The sequence below is a fragment of the Bos taurus genome, chromosome 1, assembly GCF_002263795.3.
Source record: "Bos taurus isolate L1 Dominette 01449 registration number 42190680 breed Hereford chromosome 1, ARS-UCD2.0, whole genome shotgun sequence".
Classification (NCBI taxonomy): Eukaryota; Metazoa; Chordata; class Mammalia; order Artiodactyla; family Bovidae; genus Bos; species Bos taurus.
In genome coordinates this window covers 127,388,628-127,413,272 of record NC_037328.1, presented here as the reverse complement: position 1 = coordinate 127,413,272, position 24,645 = coordinate 127,388,628, and the positions used below count along the sequence as shown (strand labels likewise).

The 24,645-nt window shown below is 36.7% G+C and overlaps 1 protein-coding gene and 1 non-coding gene across 9 annotated transcripts in view; both read left to right on the top strand.

Annotated features, from left to right (window-relative positions):
* The window catches only part of RASA2 (RAS p21 protein activator 2), a 126,542-nt gene that overhangs the window by 56,209 nt on the left and 45,688 nt on the right, over positions 1-24,645 (top strand). For all 8 annotated transcript variants that reach the window (XM_024990161.2, XM_024990153.1, XM_005201878.5 and 5 more), the window contains 4 exons: positions 16,082-16,165; positions 17,769-17,841; positions 20,995-21,071; positions 22,911-23,012. In XM_024990161.2, coding sequence (XP_024845929.1) covers positions 16,082-16,165; positions 17,769-17,841; positions 20,995-21,071; positions 22,911-23,012 — 336 coding nt within the window. The remainder of the gene's footprint in view (positions 1-16,081; positions 16,166-17,768; positions 17,842-20,994; positions 21,072-22,910; positions 23,013-24,645) is intronic.
* On the top strand, positions 14,492-14,548 carry MIR2285CF (microRNA mir-2285cf). The gene has a single exon (NR_162332.1). It is a non-coding gene; the product is annotated as a microRNA mir-2285cf (primary transcript).

The following is a 24,645-nucleotide window of genomic DNA, read 5'->3' as shown; positions in this document are numbered from 1 at the left end:
AACTTGGACTGGCGGTTCGTTTCATACATGATATTATACATGTTTCAATGCCGTTCTCCCAAATCATCCCACCCTCTCCCTCTCCCACAGAGTCCAAAAGACTGTTCTATACATCTGTGTCTCTTTTGCTGTCTTGCGTACAGCGTTATCGTTACCATCTTTCTAAATTCCATATATATGCGTTAGTATACTGTATTGGTGTTTTTCTTTCTGGCTTACTTCACTCTGTATAATAGGCTCCAGTTTCATCCACCTCATTAGAACTGACTCAAATATATTCTTTTTAATGGCTGAGTAATACTTAATACTCCATTGTGTATATGTACCACAGCTTTCTTATCCATTCATCTGCTGATGAACATCTAGGTTGCTTCCATGTCCTGGCTATTATAAACAGTGCTGCAATGAACATTGGGGTACACGTGTCTCTTTCAGTTCTGGTTTCCTTGGTGTGTATGCCCAGCAGTGGGATTGTTGGGTCATAAGGCAGTTCTATTTCCAGTTTTTTAAGGAATCTCCACACTGTTCTCCATGGTGGCTGTACTAGTTTGCATTCCCACCAACAGTGTAAGAGGGTTCCCTTTTCTTCACACCCTCTCCAGCATTTATTGCTTGCAGACTTTTGGATCGCAGCCATTCTGACTGGCGTGAAATGGTACCTCATTGTGGTTTTGATTTGCATTTCTCTGATAATGAGTGATGTTGAGCATCTTTTCATGTGTTTGTTAGCCATCTGTATGTCTTCTTTGGAGAAATGTCTATTTAGTTCTTTGGCCCATTTTTCAATTGGGTTGTTTATTTTTCTGGAATTGAGTTGCAGGAGTTGCTTGTATATTTTTGAGATTAGTTGTTTGTCAGTTGCTTCATTTGCTATTATTTTCTCCCATTTTCTGAAGGCTGTCTTTTCACCTTGCTTATAGTTTCCTTTGTTGTGCAGAAGCTTTTAATTTTAATTAGGTCCCATTTGTTTATTTTTGCATTTATTTCCAATATTCTGGGAGGGTCATAGAGGATCCTGCTGTGATTTATGTCGGAGAGTGTTTTGCCTATGTTCTCCTCTAGGAGTTTTATAGTTTCTGGTCTTATGTTTAGATCTTTAATCCATTTTGAGTTTATTTTTGTGTATGGTGTTAGAAATTGTTCTAGTTTCATTCTTTTACAAGTGGTTGACCAGTTTTCCCAGCACCACTTGTTAAAGAGATTGTCTTTAATCCATTGTATATTCTTGCCTCTTTTGTAAAAAGATAAGGTGTCCACAGGTGCTTGGATTTATCTCTGGGCTTTCTGTTTTGTTCCATTGATCTATATTTCTGTCTTTGTGCCAGTACCATACTGTCTTGATGACTGTGGCTTTGTAGTAGAGCCTGAAGTCAGGCAGGTTGATTGCTCTAGTTCCATTCTTCTTTCTCAAGATTGCTTTGGCTATTCGAGTTTTTTTGTATTTCCATATAAAGTGTGAAATTATTTGTTCTAGCTCTGTGAAAAATACTGTTGGTAGCTTGATAGGGATTGCATTGAATCTATAGATTGCTTTGGGTAGTATACTCATTTTCACTATTGATTCTTCTGATCCATAAAAACATCAATTCTTTAGTGCTTAAATCTACCAGGCTTAAATCTGTTAGGCTTAAATCTACCATTTTATTTTTTATTTTCTGTCCCCTATTTTCTTTTTCCTGTGAGTTTCTTGAACATTTTTTAGAATTTAATTTTATCTATAATTTTTTTTAAATCTACCCTGTATCTCTTTGTTTAGTTTTTTTTAGTGTTTGCTTTAGGTTTACATTATACATGTGTAACTTGTAGTCTACTAGTGTTGACATTTTGTTAGTGAGAATAAAATGTAGAAACCTTACCTTCTTTTAGTCCTCCACCATTTGTAATATAATTGTCTGAAGTATTTCTTGTACAACAGTAAGAACCTCCATCAGTGTTACAGTCTTTCAGCTATCTAACACAATTTAGAAAAGAAGAAAATTTTAAGTCTCTTGTATTTAGTTACATATTTGCTCTTTCTGTATTTTTTCCTTCCTGTCATTTCAGGATCCCTTCTTCTATCACTGTCTTTTATGTTTAGAGAATTTTCTCTTACCATTATTTTTAGGATTGGTCTACCGGTTACACTTTCTTTTAGTTTTTCATTATGTGAAAATGTCTTGATTTTTTTTCTTCATTCCTAAAGGATATTTTCACTGAATATAGAATTCTTGGTTGATAATTCTTTTTTTTCCTCAGCACATGAAAAATGTACTATTTCCTTTTGGCCTCCATGATTTTTGATGAGAAATCCACTATCGTTCAAATTGTTTTTCCTATGCAGATTTTCCTATTTTTCCCTCTGGATACTTCCAAGATTTTTTCTTTGTCTTTCATTGTCTAAGTGTTAATAGTTGGACTGTAGATTTGTTTGGGTTTATCCTGCTCAGCTTCTTGAACCTACATACTTATATCTTTTGCCAGATTAGGAAATTTTTAGTCATTTTTTTCTTGTTACATTTATCAACCCTGCTAGATTTCTCCCCTGTCCTTTTGAGACTCCAGTGGCTTGAATGTTAGATCTGTTATTATCCCATACATACCTGAGGCTCTGCCCACCATCCCCTCTCTTTTTTTTCTGGTCTGTTTTCCCTCTGTTGTTCCTATTAGGTTATTTCTTTAAGCTCACTGATCCTTTGTTCTGTCTGTTCTAGTCTTGGACTCATCTATGGAGTTATTTTTATTTTGGTTATGGTATTTTTAAGTCCTAAAATGTCCACTTGGTGGTTCTTTATTTCTTTGGTAAGACTTACTTTTTTTTTTTTTTGCTGAAACTTTCTATGTTTTTATTTATTTCAAATGTGTTCATAATTGCTCATTGAGTCATTTTTATGATGCCTGCTTTCACATTTTCTATCAGATAAGTTCAACATCCATGTTGTCTCAGTGTTGTTGTCCTAATGATTGTCTTTTATCTTTTAAGCTGGAGATTGTTTGGTTTTCAGTTCTATCCTGTACATTTTAGGAATTGTGTAATAAGACTCTGAATCTTATTTAAATCTTCTGTTTTAGCCAGATTCTGATTCTCTGCTGGTGGGGGAAGAGGAATTCTTATTCATTACTATCATGTAGAAATAGAAGCCCAGGTTCCTGAGTCAACTGCTGTTGATACCCCTGGAGGAAGGAGAAGAGTTCCTTATAACTGCTGAATGAGAGCTGGTTCAGGCTCCCCTTTGCTTCTTCCTGTTACCACTCTGACTGGGACAGGGAGGAGTACCTTATTACTGTTCCCTGTGGCCTCCAGTGATATCCTGGTTGGGAGGAGTCAGTTACACCTACAAAGTGGTGAAAGTCTAACCTTCCCACTCAGCCTTCTCCGACGCCACCCTGACATGGAGGAGGAGGAATGGTTAGACTTGGTGGCGATGGAAATCCAGGCTCCTCATGTGGTCTCTGCTGACTCCACAAGAAGAAGGGCTTATTACAACTTGTCAGAGGTTGAAGTCTAGGTTCTCACCTCAACTTTAGGCCTTTGTTGATGGGGGTGTGAGGGTAGAGCCAGTATTTTTCATGGTGTTTAATTGGAATAGATGGTTATTGTCTAAAAATGGCTTTTATCTTGCTAAGCTGGCTAGAGAAAGCTGGCTTTTCTCTGGGCACTTTTTGTCTCTTCCCATTGGTACTTCTGGATTGGTAGCTTCTCTGGTACTCAGTCTGGGATGTATAAGGGATAACAAGAAAACCTAGGGAATTCACTGCCAAGTCCCAATTTTGTTGGTTTCCAAGATCTCTGATTGACTTGCCTTCTTCTCTTGACTTTTTAGTTTTATTATGTTTGTTCAACATCCTGGGCTATTAGCCATGCTTGTTGGGAAGAAGAGGGAGATATGCATCTACTCCATCTTGTCCTAGAATTGGAAGCCAGTTCATTTCTTTTTATTTAAGAATAGTATTCATTTGTATGGAATTTGTTTACGCATTCACTAGTTAATGGATATTTTAATTGTTTCCCATTTGAGGCTGTTATAAAGAAAACTGCTATTAAGTATTCACAAACAGGTCTGTATGTGGACATATATTGATCTGCATTCTTTTTTTCCTTGCCTTTTTCACTTAAGCCTTCACTGTCCATACTCAACGTCCATAGAACAATGGAACTCCAGTAGTAGCTTTGTGGAGTTTATTGCTGATTTCTCAGCTGTAGAGGTATTTTGAAGTTCGTAGTATTTTCTTTTTTTCAGTAATGTTCAAGCCATGGCTTTCTGTGCTGTTTCCTTTGTGCTCCTTGCTGAACTTAACAGTTCTGGGGAGAGGTCTGTGGAAAGTTTCATATCCCAGTAGTTGCTGTTACTCTCAGGCCTGGAAAGCTCCCCATTGTAGCATTTCTTGAACTTCAATAAGACTTCCATCCACTGATCTTTACCACATTCTTTTCTTCTCCTATTTTACTTTCTTCTAGGCCTTTTTCCATGATCTGTCACTATAGTTATTTTCTTACAGGTTACCTGGACTCCCCTGCCCTTCTCTTCCCTTTAATATAAATGAACTCAACCTCTTCCTTTATGTTCAGTGTGCACCTGAATATTGCTAGAGAAAAATCACACAGAAAGACTAATTTTACTTTAAATTCATGATCACAAACCTCACATGGGTACTTAGCAATTAATGTGGAGTTTTACTGTGCTTCTCATTATACCTATGAGATTCTCCATCTCTGCAAACTGTAAATTGGTCACAGCTTCCTGAATCCAAATCTGCAAACCTGGATTGGCCTCCATCTCTTTGTCCTTAACACTTAGTAGATGTGGTGCCCCTTATCTTGTTGTGAGTGAATTCTTCCATTTGAGCTCTGGGTTCTCTGTCTTTATTCCTACTAAAGGACTTTGCCCCTTCATTTATACCTTCTTCTGTTTCATCAGTGTTATCTGCTCTTTTAGGTTATTCTCAGTAGCGTATAAACATGTTCTAGGAGCTCCCATTCTAAAAGACATGTGTTCCCAGGCCTCGTCTCCAGTCCCCTCTCCCACTACCATTCCTGTTTATTTGCTCTCCTTTGAAGGCAGACTTCTCAAAGTAAGATTGTCTAATAGATATGGCGGGGGGCGGGGGGGGGGGGGGCGCGGGTTGTGTGTGTGTGTGTGTGTGCATGCATGTATGGATACTAGCTCTATTCACTGTAGGCAGTATCATCCCAGTAGCAGTGAATATGCTTACTTCCTATATACTTGATTTCTAAATAACATTCTCCAGTCAGGATTGTACACTAGATTTTTCTGTAATTATGAAAATGTCTTTTGTCTTAATTGTTCATTTTAGTGGCCAGTAGCTGTGTGGCTTATTGAAAACTTGAAATGCGACTAGTGCAACTGAAGAACTAAATTTTAGGGGAGGCGTTGACGCCTTGCGGGGGTGGTGGCTCCCGCGCAGGCGCAGACGGGCCGGCCCGCTAAGGTGGGGCCGCAGCGGGGGCCGCCACGCCGGTGAAGGTGGGCCGACTGGACAAAAAAAAAAAAAAAGAACTAAATTTTAAGTTTTGTCTAATTTTAATTAAAATTTAAATAGCCACATGTGGCTACTGGCTGCCTATTAGACATACTCCAGTGAAAAGAAGGTGAACTTTTTTTTGAAGTAGTGACTTGTTTGAGAGTCACTGAAACAGAGAAAAATATGAAAGATGAGCCTAGAGCATCTATGGAGTCAGAAAGTAAGGAATTGCTCAAAAAATAATGAGGGCATGTAGAAAGGATGTTGAAGTCAATTAGAAAGTGCTCCAAATAACCAAGTCTGGGACAGTTTGAGCATGAAAATGAATAATGATAATAATAGATTAAAGTCTGTAAAGTAAATATCAGTGAGCCAATGCTGATGTAACAAGTACATGGTAGAGAAAGGGACTGCTTTTCCTTATTTGTGAATATAGGACAAATGATAGAAATAAATCACTATTAGCAAGTACTACAATATTAGTGCAGGGACAGATTATCTATAGATACTGAATAAGTGGACATAAGTGTAATGACAGACAGCATATATGCATAGTCTTCAAAGAATAACACTGTAAGATGTCTGATAGGTACATACCATCTTAACTAGTGGTGGTATTCACTTGTGTCTGACACTTTGCAACCCCAGGCTCCTCTGTCCATGGAATTGTCTAGGCAAGAATATTGGAGCTGGTTTCCATTTCCTCCTCTAGGGTATCTTCCCATCCCAGGGATCAAACCTACGTCTCTTAGGTCTCCTGCTTGGCAGACAGGTTACTTCCTGCTGTACCAGCTGGGAATCCCCATCTTAACTGAGTGCTCAAAACTAATGTCACCAATAATGAGACATTCAGTACCTCCTGGTAAGTTGCATTAAGGATACCAAGATGCATAACCTTAGTCTAATCATAAGCAAACATCAGGCAAATTCAATTTAAGGAATATTTTACAAAATAACTGGCCAGTACTGGCAAGTTCATGGAGCAAACAACCATTTTGGATAGAGGAGACTAAGTGGACATGACATCTAAATGCAGTTTGAGATCCTGTGTTGCATCATGCACCAGGAAAAGGACATTGGTGACATTTAAGTAACGTCTGTAGACTAGTTAACTTTATTATTAACTAACATCGTATCAATGACTGTTTTCTGTTTCTATAATTCTACTCTGATTACACAAAATGTTAACATTGGGTGATGGGTATACAGGAACTCCAAACATTTAACAGCTTTTTGAAAGTCAAAAATTAATTCAAAATAAAAAGTTTTAAAAATTGTCTACAACTTGTGCATCCCACCCAGATCTTTTTTCTAGCTCCAGACTCATTGTCCACCTGCCTTTTTGGCTATTCCACTTTGATGTCTCACAGCACACAAATTTAACACATTTAAAACTGCAATATTGATTCTTATATCTGTTAATATCTAACTCTTCCCCACAGCCTTAGCAGATAGTACCACCATCCACCCGATTGATCAAGCCAGAAATCTGAAGTCACTTAAAATTTTTTCTCCTCTACCCCACCACAGATAGGATTGTTTTTTATTGGTTCTATAAAATTTTTTCTTGAATTTTCTAATTTTTAATAAATATCTACTGACATCTCCTTATTTCAGACCACCAATCATTTCTTACCTTGACTATTTCAATAATCTTTTAAGTCTTCTTCCATTCAGCAGTCCATTCTGTTTGTAAGCAGCCCAGAGCAGTCTTTTGGAACATAAACTAGACCATGGCAGTCCCCTGCTCAGACACTTGAGTTTGCAGTGCATTTATTTAGAATAAAATTCAGGCTCCTTATCATGGCCCATAGATCCAGCGACCTCTCCTGCCTCTTTGATCTTGTTTTGTTGCATACTTCGTATAAATATGCTTGTTGGCCTTCTCTCAGTTCTCTGAGAGTGACATTACTCTTCTAGCTGCCTTTCCTTTTCCCAGGAATGTCCTTATGCCCATTATTCTTCTATTTGGTTCATTCTTGTTTTTTAAGTTTCAACTTAAATGTCACTTATCGTAAAATAGGGCACACTGTTCTTTGTCTTCCACAGCACTCGCCACTATTTGTAGTTATTATTAGTTTTCAGTTGTTGCTTGTCATCTCTTTCTTCAGGCAGACTCTAAGCTCCATGAGGGCGGGGCTGTGTTTGTCTTACTGACTTCATGGCCCCGGCATCTGGCACTTAACTAGGCACTAAATAAATTTTAAAACAGGTAAATGAAGAAAGGTTAACATTTGACTTCTTAATGGATGAATAGAAAGTAGCTTGTCTAGAAAAAGTGTTTTTTTCCAAAAGGAAAAAAATAATACAAACAAAAATACAAAGTCAAGAAACAGCATGGTATTTTGTGTGTGTGTATGATTAAAAGCAGTTTGATGTTGCCTGATATATGAACACTGAGTCAGAGATTGATCAGAAATTGATGAACTAGGCTGGAGCTAGTTCTTAGAGGCTTTTATGTACCATATGAACTTATAAAACTTAGGAGCTTATGGAACTATTGGAAGGTTTTAGACAGTAGAGAGTGGACAGATTTGTATCTGGTGCTGCCAAAGCGAGCACCTGATTTGCATTTTAGAAAGATCAGATTTGTGAGAGCAGTAAGTATAGAAACTAGGAGGTGAACTTGAAGAATATTACGCTGATGCTGGAGAAAATTCTTGAGAATCCCTTTGACTGCAAAGAGATCAAACCAACCAGTCAATCCTAAGGGAAATCATTCCTTAATACTCACTGGAAGGACTGTTGCTGAAGCTGATGCTCCAATACTTTGGCCACCTGATGCAAGAGCTGACTCATTGGCAAAGACCCTGATGCTGGGAAAGAGTGAAGGCGAAAGGAGAAGGGAGCAGTAGAGGATGAGATAGTTAGATAGCATCACCAACTCAGAGGATATGAATTTGAGCAAACTCCAGGAGATAGTGGAGGACAGAGGAGCCTGGCGTGCTGTAGTCCATGGAGTCACAAAGAGTTGAGCATAACTTAGCGACTGAACAATAACAATAAAGGGTTACTGGATTTACTTTGTGAGATCCAAGTGAGAGTGGATTCTGTGCCAGAACAATAGTTGCAGATATGAGAAAAGAGGCCAGATGAAGTAATATTTAGAGAGTAGAATCACTGAAATGTATTGATTGATTAGATATAGAAAGTGAGGAAGGAGGAATTATTCCAATATGGCTCCTAGATTTCTAGCTGTGTTATGGGGGGGGTGGTGGTATATACAACTAAGAAAAAATACTGGAGGAGGAGCTGCTTTAGTAGATGGTAGTGAGTTGAGTTTTAGCCACTCTTGAACATCTATGTAGGGATTTCCATCAGACATTCAGATACAGAAATCTTTAACTCTGTGGTGAGATCTCATATTCAAGTGTATTGTTGATAGTTGTGGCCATAAGAATAGATGTGATAGATTGTAGTAGGCTTAAGGGAGGTTATGTAGCATAAAGAGAGCAGTTGCTAGCAAATCCAGCAGTAGAGGGCTTCCCTGGTTGTTCAGATGGTAAAGAATCCACTTGCCAATGTCAGTGCAGGAGACCTGGATTCAATCCCTGGGTCGAGATGATCTCCATCATCTTGAGAAAGGAATGGCAACTCACTGCAGTATTCTTGCCTGGGAAATCTCATAGAGGAGCGTGGCAGGCTGCAGTTCATGGGGTTGCAAAGAGTCAGACACGACTGAGCAGCTAACACTCAGTTTTTTCCAGAAGTTAGAATTACAAAAACATGTGCAAAAAACCTGAAGCATACAGATAGGTGTTACAAAGGAAGTTAGGGTCAAGGGAACCAAGAGAGAAGAGAGTTTCAAGGAGAGAGTGATCAGGAATATTGCATGCTGCCAAGAAATCCAGTGAGAAAACCCCTGAAAAATATGGATAGCATTTGACACTCAGGGGACCTTAATGAGGAGAGTTTCCATGGAATGAAAAACAGAAAAAACTGGATTTCAGTAAGGGAAGGAGTGAGTAGGAGGTCAAGAAATTGGGAGTGAAAATAGAAAAATTAGATAGGTGCAAAGTGACTTGAGGTCCAGGCAGTAATTTTTATTTTAGAGAAACGGACTGAAGTAAAGAACCTCAGGAGAGAAAATTGAGACAAATTGAATATATGGTTGTTGCTAGTATATGAAAATTTTAAAAATTGTTTTATATCCTGCAACCTTTTTACATTCACTTATTAATTCTACTAGCTTTTTAAAATAGATTTCATTCAATGTTGTACACAGACAGTTATGTCATCTATGAATAGATGGCTTTACTTCTTCCTTTTCAGTCTGTTTCTTCCTTTATTGTACTGGCCAGAAACTCCAGTACAATGTTGAATAGAAGTTGTGAGAACAAACATTCTTGTCTTATTACTTATCTTAGGGGGTAATTTTTCAATTTTTTAACCACCAAGTACAATGTTAGCTATCCGTCATCAGGTTGAGAAAATTCCCCCTTTGTTCCTAGTTTACTGAGAATTTTTACCAGAGATGGATATTCAGATGATCTTAACACTTATTTTTTGTTTTTATCTGTTAAAATGGTGAATTTTGTTGACTGATTTTTGAATGTTTAAACTACATCCACTTGGTCATGTTGTGTTAATATTGTTACATATTTCTGGCTTTGATTTGCTGAAATTTTGTTAAGGATTTTTGCATCTCTGTTCATGAAAGATATTAGTTTGTAGTTTTCTTATAATGTCTTTGGTTTTGTAATCAGGATGTTAATGGTCACTTTGGATGAATTGGGAAATAGTCTCTCCTCTTCAGTTTTCCAAGTTTTTATAGAACTCATGTAATTTATTTTTTACATGATTTGTGTAAGAATTCACCAGTGAAGCTATCTGGGTCTGGAGTGTGTTTGTTTTGTTTTATATTGTATTTTTATGTCTGCTTGATAAATTGAACTCGTTATTATAGAATATCCTTCTTTATTCTAATATTGGTAATATTCTTCATTGTGAAATCTAGTTTGATATTAATATGCCCACTCTGGCTCTGTGGCTGGTTGTTTCACTTGCTTTCTTCCTTTTTTCATGTTTGTAATTTAAATTTAATACTAGAAGATTTTTAGTCCAACTTTGATTTTATACTTGTATTTCTTTCCCCTTACATTGAAAATCTTAATCCTTAACATTATATACTTAACAATATGATTATTTATTTACATTACTTTATAAAATACAGACAGTAGATTCAAAATAATAATACCAGTATTACCACTGATGATTAGGTTACTGAATGAAGTTTTAGAGGTCTTAACTGTTCTATTTGTTCTAAGACTGTATATCACTATGGATTAGAATCAAATACTGTGCTCTAGTCTTTTGAACTAATTCGAGTTATCTCTTTAAGTTTATTTTCACTTTTGAAATGTAAAAGTTTTCTGTTTGCAAACTCAAAACTGTGTCAGATATATCTGAATAAGTCCCCATTCCCAAATTTTAGTCTTTTCAGTATTTTTACAAATACAAGCAAATAGATTTATGCACATATATTGATATAAATAAAAATATATTAATGTTTCCCATTCCATTCTTATACAAAGTATAGAGTTCTGTAACTTCTTTCTTCACTTAAGAATATATACTGAAGATCTCTCCATAATCAGTGTAATCAGAGAATAGATATTTACTCCATTCTTTAGACAACTATGTAGAATTCCATTGTATAGATTTACCATAATTTATTCAGCTAGACCCTTGCTAATGGGTATTTGGATTGTCATTACTCATTCATTCAGCTTTCCTTTAGTTAGTATTAGCATGGCATATATTTTTCTGTTTTTTACTTTTATTTTTATCTTATATTTAAAAGAATTTCTTAAAGACAGAGTAAAATTTTTTTGTCCCATCTGAAAATTTATGCTTTAGTTGACATGTTTAGACCATTTACATATCTGTATAATGTGTCTTTTACTCTACCTTCATGTTTACTAATCTTTTCTTCTGCCATTTCTAACCTTCTATTAATCCCACTCAGTATTTTTCATATCAGAACTTGAGGACGTTCAGATTTTAATGTCTTCTGTGTTTCTACCAAACATATGAAATATAGTTATAATAACTTTTTCTATGTCCTCATCTACTAATTCTATCCTCTGTGTCATTTCTGGATCTGTTACTGTTGATTTGGCTTTTTTCCATCCTGGGTTGTATTTTCTTGACTTCTTTGTGTTTCTAGTTATTTTCTGTTGGATGCTAGACATTGTGAAGTTGCTGGATACTTTTGTATGCTTATGAATATACTTGACGACTTAAATTATTTGGAAACAGTTTGATTCATTTATGGTTTACATTTAAGCTTTGTTAACTGGAACCAGAATGGCCTTTTAGCCTGTGGCTAATATTTTCCCACTACTGAGGCCAGCACCCATAAATTACCAGCTTTTTACCATGCCCATGGGATCTCTTGATAGTCATTTGTAGGCTTCAGGAATTGTCCCCTCTGTTCTTTTCCAACTCCCCCCCAATGCCTCACATGTATGTGCTTATTAGCACATACAGTTTCCTCACATGTATGTGTTTATCAGCACTTAGCTGAAGACTGGGGATGGCAGGTGGTGTGGGTAATTTTGTAGCTCTCTGGCAATTTCTTTCACTCTGTGCAGCTCTGTTTCCTCCCGTACTCTGTCCTGGGTACTCTAGTCACCTTGGCCTTCCCCAACTGACAGCCTCTCTCTTTCTTCTCAAGGAGACCATCTAGCAATAGGCTGAGACAGTTAGAGGGCTCACCTTGTTTATTATCCCCTTGAGATTACTGTCCTGAACTTCTGGTAATTACGCTTTTTTTTTTAAAGGTATTGAAGTGGGAGGATAAATGTTAACTCCCTGTACTACAACATACTCTTGTTTGTCAGTTCAGTTCAGTTCAGTCACTCAGTCGTGTCTGACTCTGCGACCCCATGGACTGCAGCATGCCAGGCCTCCCTGTCCATCACCAACTCCCGGAGCCTACTCAAACTCGTACCCTTTGAGTCAGTGATGCCATCCAACCATCTCATCCTCTGTCATCCTGTTCTCCCCCTGCCTTCAATCTTTCCCAGCATTAGGGTCTTTTCCAATGAGTCAGTTCTTTGCATCAGGTGGCCAGAGTATTGGAGTTTCATCTTTAGCATCAGTCCTTCCAATGAATATTCAGGACTGATTTCCTTTAGGATGGACTGGTTGAATCTCCTTGCAGTTCAAGTGACTCTCAAGAGTCTTCTCCAACACCACAGTTCAAAAGCATCAAATCTTTGGTGCTCAGCTTTCTTTATAGTCCAACTCTCACATTCATACATGACTACTAGAAAAACCATACCTTTGACTAGACAGACCTTTGTCAGCAAAGTAATGTCTCTGCTTTTTAATATGCTAAGTTGGTCATAGCTTTTGTTCCAAGGAGCAAGTGTCTTTTAATTTCATGGCAGTAGTCATCATCTGCAGTGATTTTGGAGCCCCCCAAAATAAAGTCTCTCACTGTTTCCATTGTTTCCCCATCTATTTGCCATGAAGTGATGGGACTGGGTGCCATGATCTTAGTTTTCCGAATGTTGAGTTTTAAGCCAGCTTTTTCACTTTCTTCTTTCACTTTCATTAAGAGGCTCTTTAGTTCTTCTTTGCTTTCTGCCGTAAGGGTGGTGTCATCTGCATATCTGAGGTTATTGATATTTCTCCCAGCAATCTTGATTCCAGCTTGTACCTCATCCAGCCCATCAGTTCGCATGAGGTACTCTGCATATAAGTTTAAATAAGCAGAGTGACAATATACAGCCTTGACAGACTCCTTTCCCAATTTGGAACCAGTCTGTTGTTCCATGTCCAGTTCTAACTGTTGCTTCTTGATCTGTGTACAGATTTTTCAGGAGGCAGTTCAGGTGGTCTTGTATTCCCATCACTTGAAGAATTTTCCAGAGTTTGTTGTGGTCCACACAGTCAAAGGCTTTGTCATAGTCAATAAAGCAGAGCAGAAGTTGATGTTTTTCTGAAACTCTCTTGCTTTTTTGATGATCCAAAGGATGTTAGCAATTTGATCTCTAGTTCCTCTGCCTTTTCTAAATCCAGCTTGAACTTCAGGAAGTTCATGGTTCATGTACTGTTGAAGCCTGGCTTGAAGAATTTTGAGCATTACTTTACTAGCATGTGAGATAAGTGCAATTGTGTGGTAGTTTGAACATTTGCTGGCATTGTCTTTCTTTGGGGTTGGAATGAAAATGGACCTTTTGCAGTCCTGTGGCCACTGCTGAGTTTTCCAAATTTGCTGGCATATTGAGTGCAGCACTTTCACAGCATCATCTTTTAGGATCTGAAATAGCTCAACTGGAATTCCATCACCTGCACTAGCTTTGTTCGTAGTCATAGTCATGCTTCCTAACGCCCATTGACTTGACTTCACATTCCAGAATGTCTGGCTCTAGGTTGGTGATCACACCATCATGATTATCTGGGTTGTGAAGATCTTTTTTGTATAGTTCTTATGTGTATTCTTGCCACCTCTTCTTAATATATGCAGAAGTTAATATTTGTCTTTTAGTTTAAAAATCCTAGGCAAAGAATCAAATCATTCTGTATTATAAACAAGTTTGAACTAAATTTATTTTCCTTTGTAATTTCTAGAAAATGTGTCATTATCTAATGCTTTATATGTCATATATAAATAAAATACAAGATAATTTGGTGTAGTAAGGTTATTTTAACATTAATTTTAACTCATTCATGGTTTACGATGTGAAGTTGTTTGATTTACCAATTAGAAGTGTAGTTAAATAGGAAAATATTTCATAATATATGTAGCAAATAAAATAATCTGTATTTAATACTACTAGTTTGTCAGAAAACCTAATTTTTATACTTATATTTTAAAATTATTTAAGAGTACTTCTGATGATTTTTATAGACTCATATTTTTGGGTTATGGGTGTTTTTTTGGTTTGTATACTGAAAAGCATTTTTCTCATTATTTTCATACTTCATAAAATTATAGTGACTTTTTATAATTAAGATTTCTCATAATTAGTGTTTACATCAGATAAATTTGGTATTATGAAGAAAGTATGCGTTGCCCCAAAGTTCGTTCGGGTTTTTCCTTAGTATGTTACGGAAAAACCCGAACAAACTTTGTGGCCAAGCAAATACAGTATATTCTGGCACAGTGGGAATGTAGGAGGACTTTGAACTTTAGAGATGGAGTTAAGAAAGTAGAAGTTGAGTCCCACTTCTTACAAGTTGTAAGCATTATTTTGTTATTTTCTCACATAAATTTTTTAGCCTTACTTTCTTCTTTAAAATGACATGATTATACCTTTCTCAAAGACAGTTGTGAGAATTAGGTGCATTCTGTGAAAATAAATAGTAAACTGCAAAAACTGTATAAAAATCAGGTATCATTTTGAGATTGAGCCTAAGAAGTATACATTTCAAACAGTATGTACAGTGGGAAAATTTGACTATACCCAAGCCTGACATTAATAACCAGAATTGTTGTATTGACCTGTACTTTTCATCAGTTAGTTTCAGAAATTTTTTTAATTTGATTTTTGATACCCAGTTTAATAGAAATGAGTCATATTATCATTTCTTTCTTTACTCGGCAGCATACCATTTGCACTTCACACACATATATGATCTGTGGGTTGTAGAGAGAAATTAGAATGTCGTTCAGTAGCTCATATCTTTCAGCCAAGAATGCTTTTCACCAACAGTCATGAATTTATTGTAGGCACTGGGAAATGTACACCCTTAGATGGTCAACTGAATTGTGAACCTCAATAAAGAGAAAATTTGAGGAGCAGGTCATTAAGTCAGATTCAGTGTTCTTTGTAAATACCAGTGACCATTATCCATGAAGTAGATGAGATGATCTTGGTTTTTATGGTCTAAATCATTTTCTGCAGAATGATGCAGGAGCTGTTACTGAGAGTCAGAATAAAAGGCTGCAGGACTGTATGTGGCTTGCTCTTTATTTATGAATCAGATTTTAAGTGGAAACCACAGTTGTTTCCTTGTTTCTCATTCATGCTTTAGCAGAGGATATGATGCTACAGATTTGACTTGGTTTGTAGTTTCTCCTTTAAGGTTCACACCCTTTTCTTTTCCTTTTTAGAAGCCACAGTCGTTTTAATGTATTAGCAAACCACAGCATGTACCTTGTTGGATATGCTTTGTGTGCTAAATATCACTTGGTAGTCTCAGTACTAATTGTGGTGGTCTAGTCCTGTTTTGGAAGTATAGCATAAGAAAATGAGTTCAGGGAGCTCAGCTCAGTGCTTTGTGATAACCTAGAGGGGTGGGGGTTGGAGGGGTGGTAGGTTCACGGGGGAGGGAATATATGTATACATATAGCCGATTCATGTTGTTGTACAGCAGAAACTAACACAACATTGTAAAGCAATTATACTATCCAAAAAAATCTAAAAAAAATAAGTGCATGCATACATATGTTTGGGATAAGTGATATATATATAGGCATACAACTTTCAGTTCAATTCAGTCGCTCAGTCATGTCTGACTCTTTGTGACCCCATGAATCGCAGCATACAACTTTAGACATGCGAAAATAGATTTTATTTGACTTTATTAACTTGTATTTAAAGATAATGTTTTATGTTGTTTAACTTGAGTGTAATAATGTTAATTTTCCCTTATTCTTCCTTAGTGTCAAGGCGTGCCATGGGTTGCCTCTAATAAATGGACAAAGCTGTGACCCTTATGCAACAGTTTCTCTAGTGGGCCCTTCCAGGTAATGTTTATTGAATTAGTATTAGATTTTTAAGTTTAAAAATTACAAATTAAGTTTCTAAGGGAACATATTAAATATCTATTTATGAAATAGACTAATGAATGCTTTTTGAAAGAAAAATCTTCAGTTCTGTTATATACTTGCAAATAGCCAACTCTTCTTTTATGAAGGAAAACAAGTGCCATTTCAAATCTGCCAGACTCTTAGGCTATGGGGAGCAACCTCTTTTACAGTATTTAAAATGTACTTTAAAACATGAACTTGACCTTCTTTCATCATCAGCCTTCTTATTTTCAAATGTCTTAGATTTTATTGCAGGTAGAATCCTGTTTTAAGAAATGTTAGCTCAAAATAGCAAGGAAGTTTCAATATTTTTATCTAGAAAGCAACTCAGGACTAAAAATACCTTTTCTGCTTGTGCCATCTGTGCTGTTCAGAGAGAATTCCAGAACATGGTGAAGCATACTGTATCATTGATTTAAATTACTTAACAATAATTTATAGAACATTTATAGCAATTTTTAGTATTTTCTATTTTATAATTTCATTATGGTTTCTTTCAGAGCCTGACTAGTTGAAATTTGTCTACAACTTGAAGGCTTAGAATCAAGAAACAAAGAGCATAATAGTGCCACACAGAAACATATATATATACATACACATACATACATACATGTACTGCTTCTTCCCAGCCCCAAACTCACTATGTATCTTATTTTTAAGAAAATAACCAGTAAGTCACTTTGAAAAATGTATTTGTCCCTATGGTATGTCAAGCACCATGCCTGGTACTTACTGGGTCTCAAGCAATAGTAGCCTATTATTAGTAAGATGGTTTTAAATTTAAAAGCAGATACTCAGTTGTATAACATTCATGCTGTCAAAGGGATTTAGTTCTCCATGTTTCAAGTGTTTAGTGGAATTGTTCTTGGTTTTTGTTCTTGTTTATAATCAGTGCCCAACAGATTCCTTAGTGTAAATGCTTAGTAATGTACAGATAGAAACTGTTTAGCATCTGAGTTTGTTTTAAAAAGTCACTATTGGTTTTGATACTGTGCTGTGGTTGTGGAGGATGTTACTGTTGGGAAGCTGGTCAAAGTCTCCATGGGACTTCCCTGTACATTTCTTTGCAGCCTCCTCTGCATCTCTAATTATTTCAAAGTAAAAAGTTTTTTTAAAAAAAAGCCACATTGTAGCCAAAGTCCAAGAGGTAAACTGAGTTAAATGTGTTCCTGGGGTATTTTTCAACATAGAATAAGGTATTTGAATCTCATTGTCTTCCTTCTGCTATTTATTTGAGTTGCTTATATAATGGAACGTGTTATTTAAAAACCCCTGAAGGAAACTTGACAGTCAATCTAATATAGCCATGGAATAATAAAATCTTGGCATATATCACATATACAAAATTTGTGTCTTCTTTGGTTTGAGTTTTTAGAGACACATCAGTTTTTCCCCTCAAGTAATGTTTAAAGCTACTGCCTTCCCTGAATCATCCTAACAGTTAAACAGAAAGAGGCCTGGCTCCCTGGTTGGAAATAGCATGTTTTATAATTGTGTACTGTTAAGTTCTACAAGGTAAAACTCTACCACATTGGAACAGGAATGACCAAAAGAAGACAAAAGTAAAGAAGAAAACAAGCAATCCGCAGTTTAATGAAATCTTTTATTTTGAGGTAACTTTTTGTTTTATTTAAATGTTAATACAACTAAGCATTTTTTCCCTGAAAACTGTGGGTTCATGGTGTGACACAGTGGAGGCCCAGTGCATAAAACGAAGGCAGAGTCTGATTAATTTGAGGAGGGGGAGGTCTAGGACCACACCCGTTCTTCAGTCAGCCGTGGTATCACACCCCACTTCACACAGAACCCCACCTTATCCAGCCCCCCAGGACTCTTTGGCAGAATACTGCTTGAAAGCCATTAGTGAAATAAGTGCAACATCCACTTGTTAGATCTGGGTTCTAGTCCCAGTTGAGTTTGGACAGATCACTACATGAGAGACTCAAATTTCTTGTGAAAGGATAATTTTGTCAGAGAGAACAATAGCATCCCAACCTAAGTCATAGAGTTTCTATGAGGTTCAAATGGGAAAATGCTTTGAGATTATAAAGTACAATATGATTAAGGCCTTGTTATTAGCTAAATCACTCTAAGGACACATGCTTTTTTCATAGAGAACTTCAGCTGCCTTGAAGTTGCCCAAAATACAGGGCTTTGAAGTTCCTTACTATGGAGCATTGTTAAATAAATCCTTTTTCATATTAGAAAACGACAGGAAAAAACAAAAATAATTAAGCTCTATTCTAAAAGATTGTGTTCTGCCCATAGGATATGTTGCAGTTGAAATTAACCTGTAGGAAAGTTTTGTTTTTGGTTTTTTTAAGTTACATTTTGTGCTTTTCCTTTTTTTTACATGGGTTTTTTTGTTTTTTTGATATTTCGAAGTGAAGAGAGTGAGGGCACATCTAGCCATGCCTGATTACTGTGCTTTAATAAAGGAACACAGTTGAAAATGCCAGAATTGAAGTAGGAAGAATTGTGGGGGTGGAGGCAAGGAAAAAAGAAAAACAAAAGAAAATGTACCAGTGTGAGATTTTTCCATTTTCCAGCCAAGGACTTACTTAATTCAGTTGTTCCGTATTTAAAAATGGCCATTACATCTAGCCTGAAGAAAATCCAAGAAGGGGCAACATGTAGCAACAAGCAGATGGTCCTTTGAAAATCAAGACCTGACCTGTTTGGTATATGCAAGCATGCATATCAAGCCTCAAAACATTCATTCGAAGGGCCCTTTTGTTGAGTTGATTATAAAGATAAAAGTTCAGTCTCTGTCCTCTAGCTAGAGTAAGAGACCCAAAGCATGCACACGCATGCAGACATGCAGCAGTAAAATGCAGTAGTAGATGCTGGGGAGCTCTGCTGCCACTGAGTTAAGCCAGGGGAAAGAGTATTAGAGATGGAATATTTTGAACAAAGACATAGAAAGTTATGTCCAAAGAGTAGCAAGTAGTGATTTGACTGAAAGGGAATAAAGGGAGTTAAGCTTAGAAAGATAAAGTAGGACCAACTAATGAAAGACCTTGAGAGCAGGTTGGAGTATTGGACATTGAATATTGTTGAGCCCAGAGGTAACAAGAGTAATGAAGTATTTTGAGAAGAATTAACCATGATCTGTTGGCCAGATGGCTGCGAGAGAGAACAGAGATCAAGAGACTATTGTAGTCTAGGTGTTTTTTTTAAAAAAGGAAAAAGCAAAAGCGGGGGAAGAGTCTGACTCAAGAGAGTAATATGGAAACAGGGCGGAAGAGAAAGATGAGAAACTACAAATGGCAAGATAACAAATTGGTTACAGAAGAAAAGATAAAAGGAGGAGTCAGATGTTGTCCTCATGATTTCAAATCTGGAAAAGTTAAGAAGGAAAACAAGTGGTTCAGTGTGGGGCATAATGAGCTTGAGCTCTGACATGTAAAATCCTCCCATAAGAACTTCATGACTAAGATGGGTGATGACTGTAGATAAAGATTCAAGAATTGTTTACAGTGAGTCAAGAAAGCAAGCCAAGGGCGTAGAGGTATGCAAGAAAGGAGAGAAGTGAACCAGCTAAGTTCTGCCACATGTTAAATATTTGACTTTGAATGTGTTTCTTAATTTCTGTACTTTAGCTTCCTCATTTTCAAGATGAGGATAATAAATCTAGCCCTGCCTGCCTCAGAGCAGTGTTCTGATGAACACAGAAGATAATGAACATGAAAGCACTTTGTTAACCATACAGCCCTGTGTAGCTTAAAGCAAAATAAAATATAAAACCCTGGAGAAAACCCATGTTTGTATGTTCTGAGGAAGAAGTAATGGCAGAGGTAGAAGCAAGGAGAGCAGAAGGTAGCCAGGATCGTGCTGGGTAAGCTCAGAGAAAAGAATATCTCTGGGAAAATGGAGGATGTTTGTATGGTCACTCATTCAGATAAAGGGGTCACGGAAGGTGAGAACTCAAAATTTCGTCATCAGACTTGATGATTAAGAGAGGGGTTTTAGGAGGATGATCTATGAGGAAGCCAGATTATAAGGAGTTACTGTAGTGAGTGGGTGGTGAGGAAGTGGAGGCTGTAAGGATGGGTAGCAGTTTTGAGATACTTGTCTGTGAAAGGAAAGAGATAGGAAGACCATAATTTAAAGGGAGAATTTTTCTTAGACTTGAATGAGGTGAACAGTCTGGTCAAGAAAGCTGCAATTAAAATAGATCGAATGCTGACTGCGTGTTTACTGCATACCATGTGGGGGTGGAGCTGTCTCAGAAAAGAGGAGGATCATCTCACCCTCTGATTCAGAAAAGGGTGAGAAAAGTCATCCAGGAAACAGGCCTCTATGGGAATGGACGTGTTCAGGTGGACAGTAGTTGAGGAAGTTCCTGCCAATGGCCTTGATATTTTCAGTAAAAATGTGAGAAGAAAGTGTGAGGGTGGCATTGTTATCTTGAGAAATGTGGGAAAGTCTTCAAACAGTTCCTAGCTTATGCAGTTTCACTGAAATAGAACACTTTTACTCTGAGTCACCAACAGATACATATGAACCAGAGAACCCAGTGTTCCTACATATTGAATCGATAAGGAAGGGTATGGAGGTAAAGTTGATTTTGATGTTTTATTTACCACCTTATCTTTACCTCTCTCTGCTACTTCCATAGCTGTTTGTGTATTTAGATTTGGGGTCAGATATTACATATGCATTTTCTTCTGTTTATAAGAAACACAAACACTTTAGGGATGGTTTTTTAAAGTTTGTGTAGGAAAAACATTAAAAACTTTTTTACTAAAATTTTTTGTTTATAGGTGACGAGATCCAGTAGTTACACCAGAAAGTCCCAGTTCCAGGTAGAAGAGGAGGACATTGAAAAGCTGGAAATTAGGTATGTGAATTGGATTTTAGAGTTGCTGTTTTCTGTGCCAAAAGAAAAATCCTAAATTTAACTGAAAAAGATGACTCAAGCTTAACAGAATTCTCTTGAGCAAGTTCATCAATGAAACTTAGAGGAATGTGCATTAAATTTAAATTATCTTCTAATTTAAATCCAAATTATCTTCTCAAAATCTCATTTCTTTGCAGAAGTAGTCAAGGTGTATTTATTTTAAAAATGACCTTATTATCACCCATTTTATTTTTACCTATTTATATTTTTAGTTTTTCCCAAATTTAATTGCTCCTTAAAATTTTAAATCATAACATAATGGATGCGAAGAATATATAGAAAAGTAATTACATACTAGCCAATTTAGAAATAATTTTTTTATTCTTCTTAACATATCTGCTGTCTAACAGAAATTTCAGTGAGGTAAGAAGTCTTGTAAGATAACCCATCAGGTGCATGTGTTTGAAGTTTGTGCTATTTCCTAGGTCTTAAATATCTATGCTGTTTGGGAGGTGAAAGTTTTGTAAATGCATGTATAGGTGTGGTGTTAACAGTGTGTTCATCTGAAGGGTGTATTAATCACATGTTTGGAATGATCAGGTAATGTATTTTTTAAAAATCACCTATCTTTACATATTAACTGGTTTTGAGAAAGAAACTATAGTCTTGTGTTGGTTTCTTTTCTCAAATTCAAAAATGTAATTCTGTAGTCCTTATTTCTACAGGTTAAAATAAAACCTAGATTTTGGAACTAAGAAATTGTTTAAGATAGTTAAATTCTGTGCTTTTAAGTAAAACTAGTATAGTTTTCTGTAGTAGTCTGCTGTCTTAGTTTAGCTAGTGAGGTGTATGGCTAACATCTCTTATTTTTAAGCATGTGAAATTACTTGTCTGGTACTTTCACCATAAGCATCTTTGCCATAAGCACCTTTACTGTAAACATCTTTGCCACAGACATTTTCACCACATAACTAATTGGCTATAAGTCAACTTCGCTGTGAAAAATAAAATAACTGGTTGACAGTTTGGTTTCAACTGGTTGACCTACATTAGTGTTTCTTCTAGTTATCTATGTAATTGATAGCTTTATTGATCAGACAGGTGACAGTGATTTGCCCCAGGAGTTGGTTTCTTATGTGAAACACACCACATTGGAGGAGAGTCTGAGGGCCTCAGAGGCATAGGGTTGAACCCACATTTCCCATAGAACTTGGAAACATCTGTCAATAGACATGGGACACTGTGCCAAGAATGAACAATAGTGTGGATGGTTTTCCCAACGCAGTACAAAGCTCAGAAGCAAGTAGTGTTTGGAAATGGACACCTCTCTTAACAAAGGAAGGAATTTTAGCAAAACAGTGTAATGCCAAATAAGGAGACCAATCAATAAGCCAAAACAAAAACAATGTGTAAAATACTGTGAACGAAGGACTTAGAAGACAAGTGTTTAGGTACAGCCCACAAAATAAAGTCAGTTATTTGTGAATTATTGCCATGAATTTATACATATTTTGAATGTATTAAAATTTTGTATTTTGCAATGAAGTCTTTTTAATTTTATTTTTTATGTTTGTGTCTTTTGTAATGTCTCTCTTTTATTTATTTACTTTATCTTTTTATGACAGAATTGCCTTATAACCAGTTAGTTATGTGGTGAAAATGTGTGTGGCAAAAATGCTTGAGGGAAAGATGTCTGTGGCAAAGGTGCTTATGGCAAAAGTACTCAGAACCTTAAATTAATGCTATAATACAAATCATAGTAGTTTGAAGCTATTTGGTCATGTTTGTTCTCTTACACATTGTTTGCAAAAAAAATCAAGCCAACTTGAAAATTTTCAGGATCGACTTGTGGAACAATGGAAACCTGGTCCAAGATGTTTTCCTCGGTGAAATCAAGGTTCCTGTGAATGTATTAAGAAATGATGCCTCTCACCAAGCCTGGTAAGAAGACCGATGCTGTAGTGAACTACACATTGTTCAGCCCCTTTCATTCACTGTCTATGCAAATAAACGGTTCTTCTAAGCATATTTTAAGTTTTGAATGGATAAGCCCAAAGTCATTAACACTGATTTGGCCATTAATTTATTGTCGCAGAAATAGAAGTACAATTATTTTTGTTTTATGACTTGCCCTCTGGTACTGAGATAAAAGAACTGAATTGTCTGGAATATTTTCCTGTTCAAAAACTTAATCTTAACTCTGAAGGGAAAATGTAGAACATTTCAAACATTACATAAGAATTGCTCTTGTGAGAGAAAGTTTGATCACAGATCAACATCTGTAGTTCAAAAACTTTATTAACAGGCACGGAAATTGTGAATGTTTGAAAGCAAAGGGTTTATTGTAGAGATTCAGCTGTTATGAAATCTCACCAGTGATTTTTCTTCCCCAAACCCCATTGAAATGTACTGTGACTGGCTCTGGTGTTATTTTCTTAATGTCTGGGATCTAGATGTTGAGCTCATTCAGTTAATGAGCTTTTCAGGGGTTCTGGTGGCTCAGTATTGGCTACAGTATTAAACCTTTTCTTGACTTTTAAATTCATGTTAATGTTCAGACATTAAACTGATGTTAGCTTCCTTAGCAAAATCAGTGTGAAACTATTGTTTTTTTCCCCCTGTCTACAGCACATAAGAGCAGGTATGTCCTCTCCCCTCCAGTAGGTTGCCCAGTAGCCATCATGCTAAACTTGGGTTTCAACTGAGTATAAAACAACATGCCTTTCTCATTTACCTTGTGAGGCCCCCTTTTAGTGCTCAGCTTCAGTTGCCTGGAAGAGGACTTGAAACCAACTGTTCCGATGTTTTCTTACTGCGGGCAGCAGTCTCCTTTGTCTGCAGGATCCTGCCTCTCCTGAGTGCCTGCTGTCAGGCATTCTTCAGTTTTGTCTGTGTAGTCTCAAAATTTTTCTTTTATTTTTTACCTTTTGCTAATGCAGATCTAAGATTAGTCTTTATGGTGGCGTTTTATATGCTGTAACTTCCAAAACGTGTCCATAGATGGGGGAAAAAAAAGAAAAAAAAAAAACGTGGTCATTTTTTTTATTAACATTTGAGGCTTGTCATTCCCTCCTGCCGAACTTCTTCCACCTTATATAAAGTTAGCATACATTTTTTTAAATGAAAATTTCTGAACTCAGTTCATTGTCTTTAAAGTGATACGCCATGTGTGCCAAGTCACTTCATTCGTGTCCGACTCTGTGCAACCCTGTGGACTGTAGCCCACCAGGCTCCTCTGTCCATGGGATTCTCCAGGCAAAAATACTAGAGTGGGTTCCCATGCCCTCCTCCAGGGGATCTCCTGACCTAGGGATTCTGTGGCTCCTGCATTGCAGACTTACCACTGACCCACCAGGGAAGTCCATAGCATGCTGCTTGGTACAAAATAACAGATAAGTTGTTGTGCCTCCCAAGGCTCCTCCAAGTGAACTTGAAATGTGCCATTATAGCCTGTATTTTAAATAAGATGTCTCCAAACAGGCCCTCCAAATTTGGCAACAGTTTGTCGAACTACCAAGTCAGGATGTATGAGCACTAACAGAAATTAATTTTATTCCTATAGATTTATTTTTGG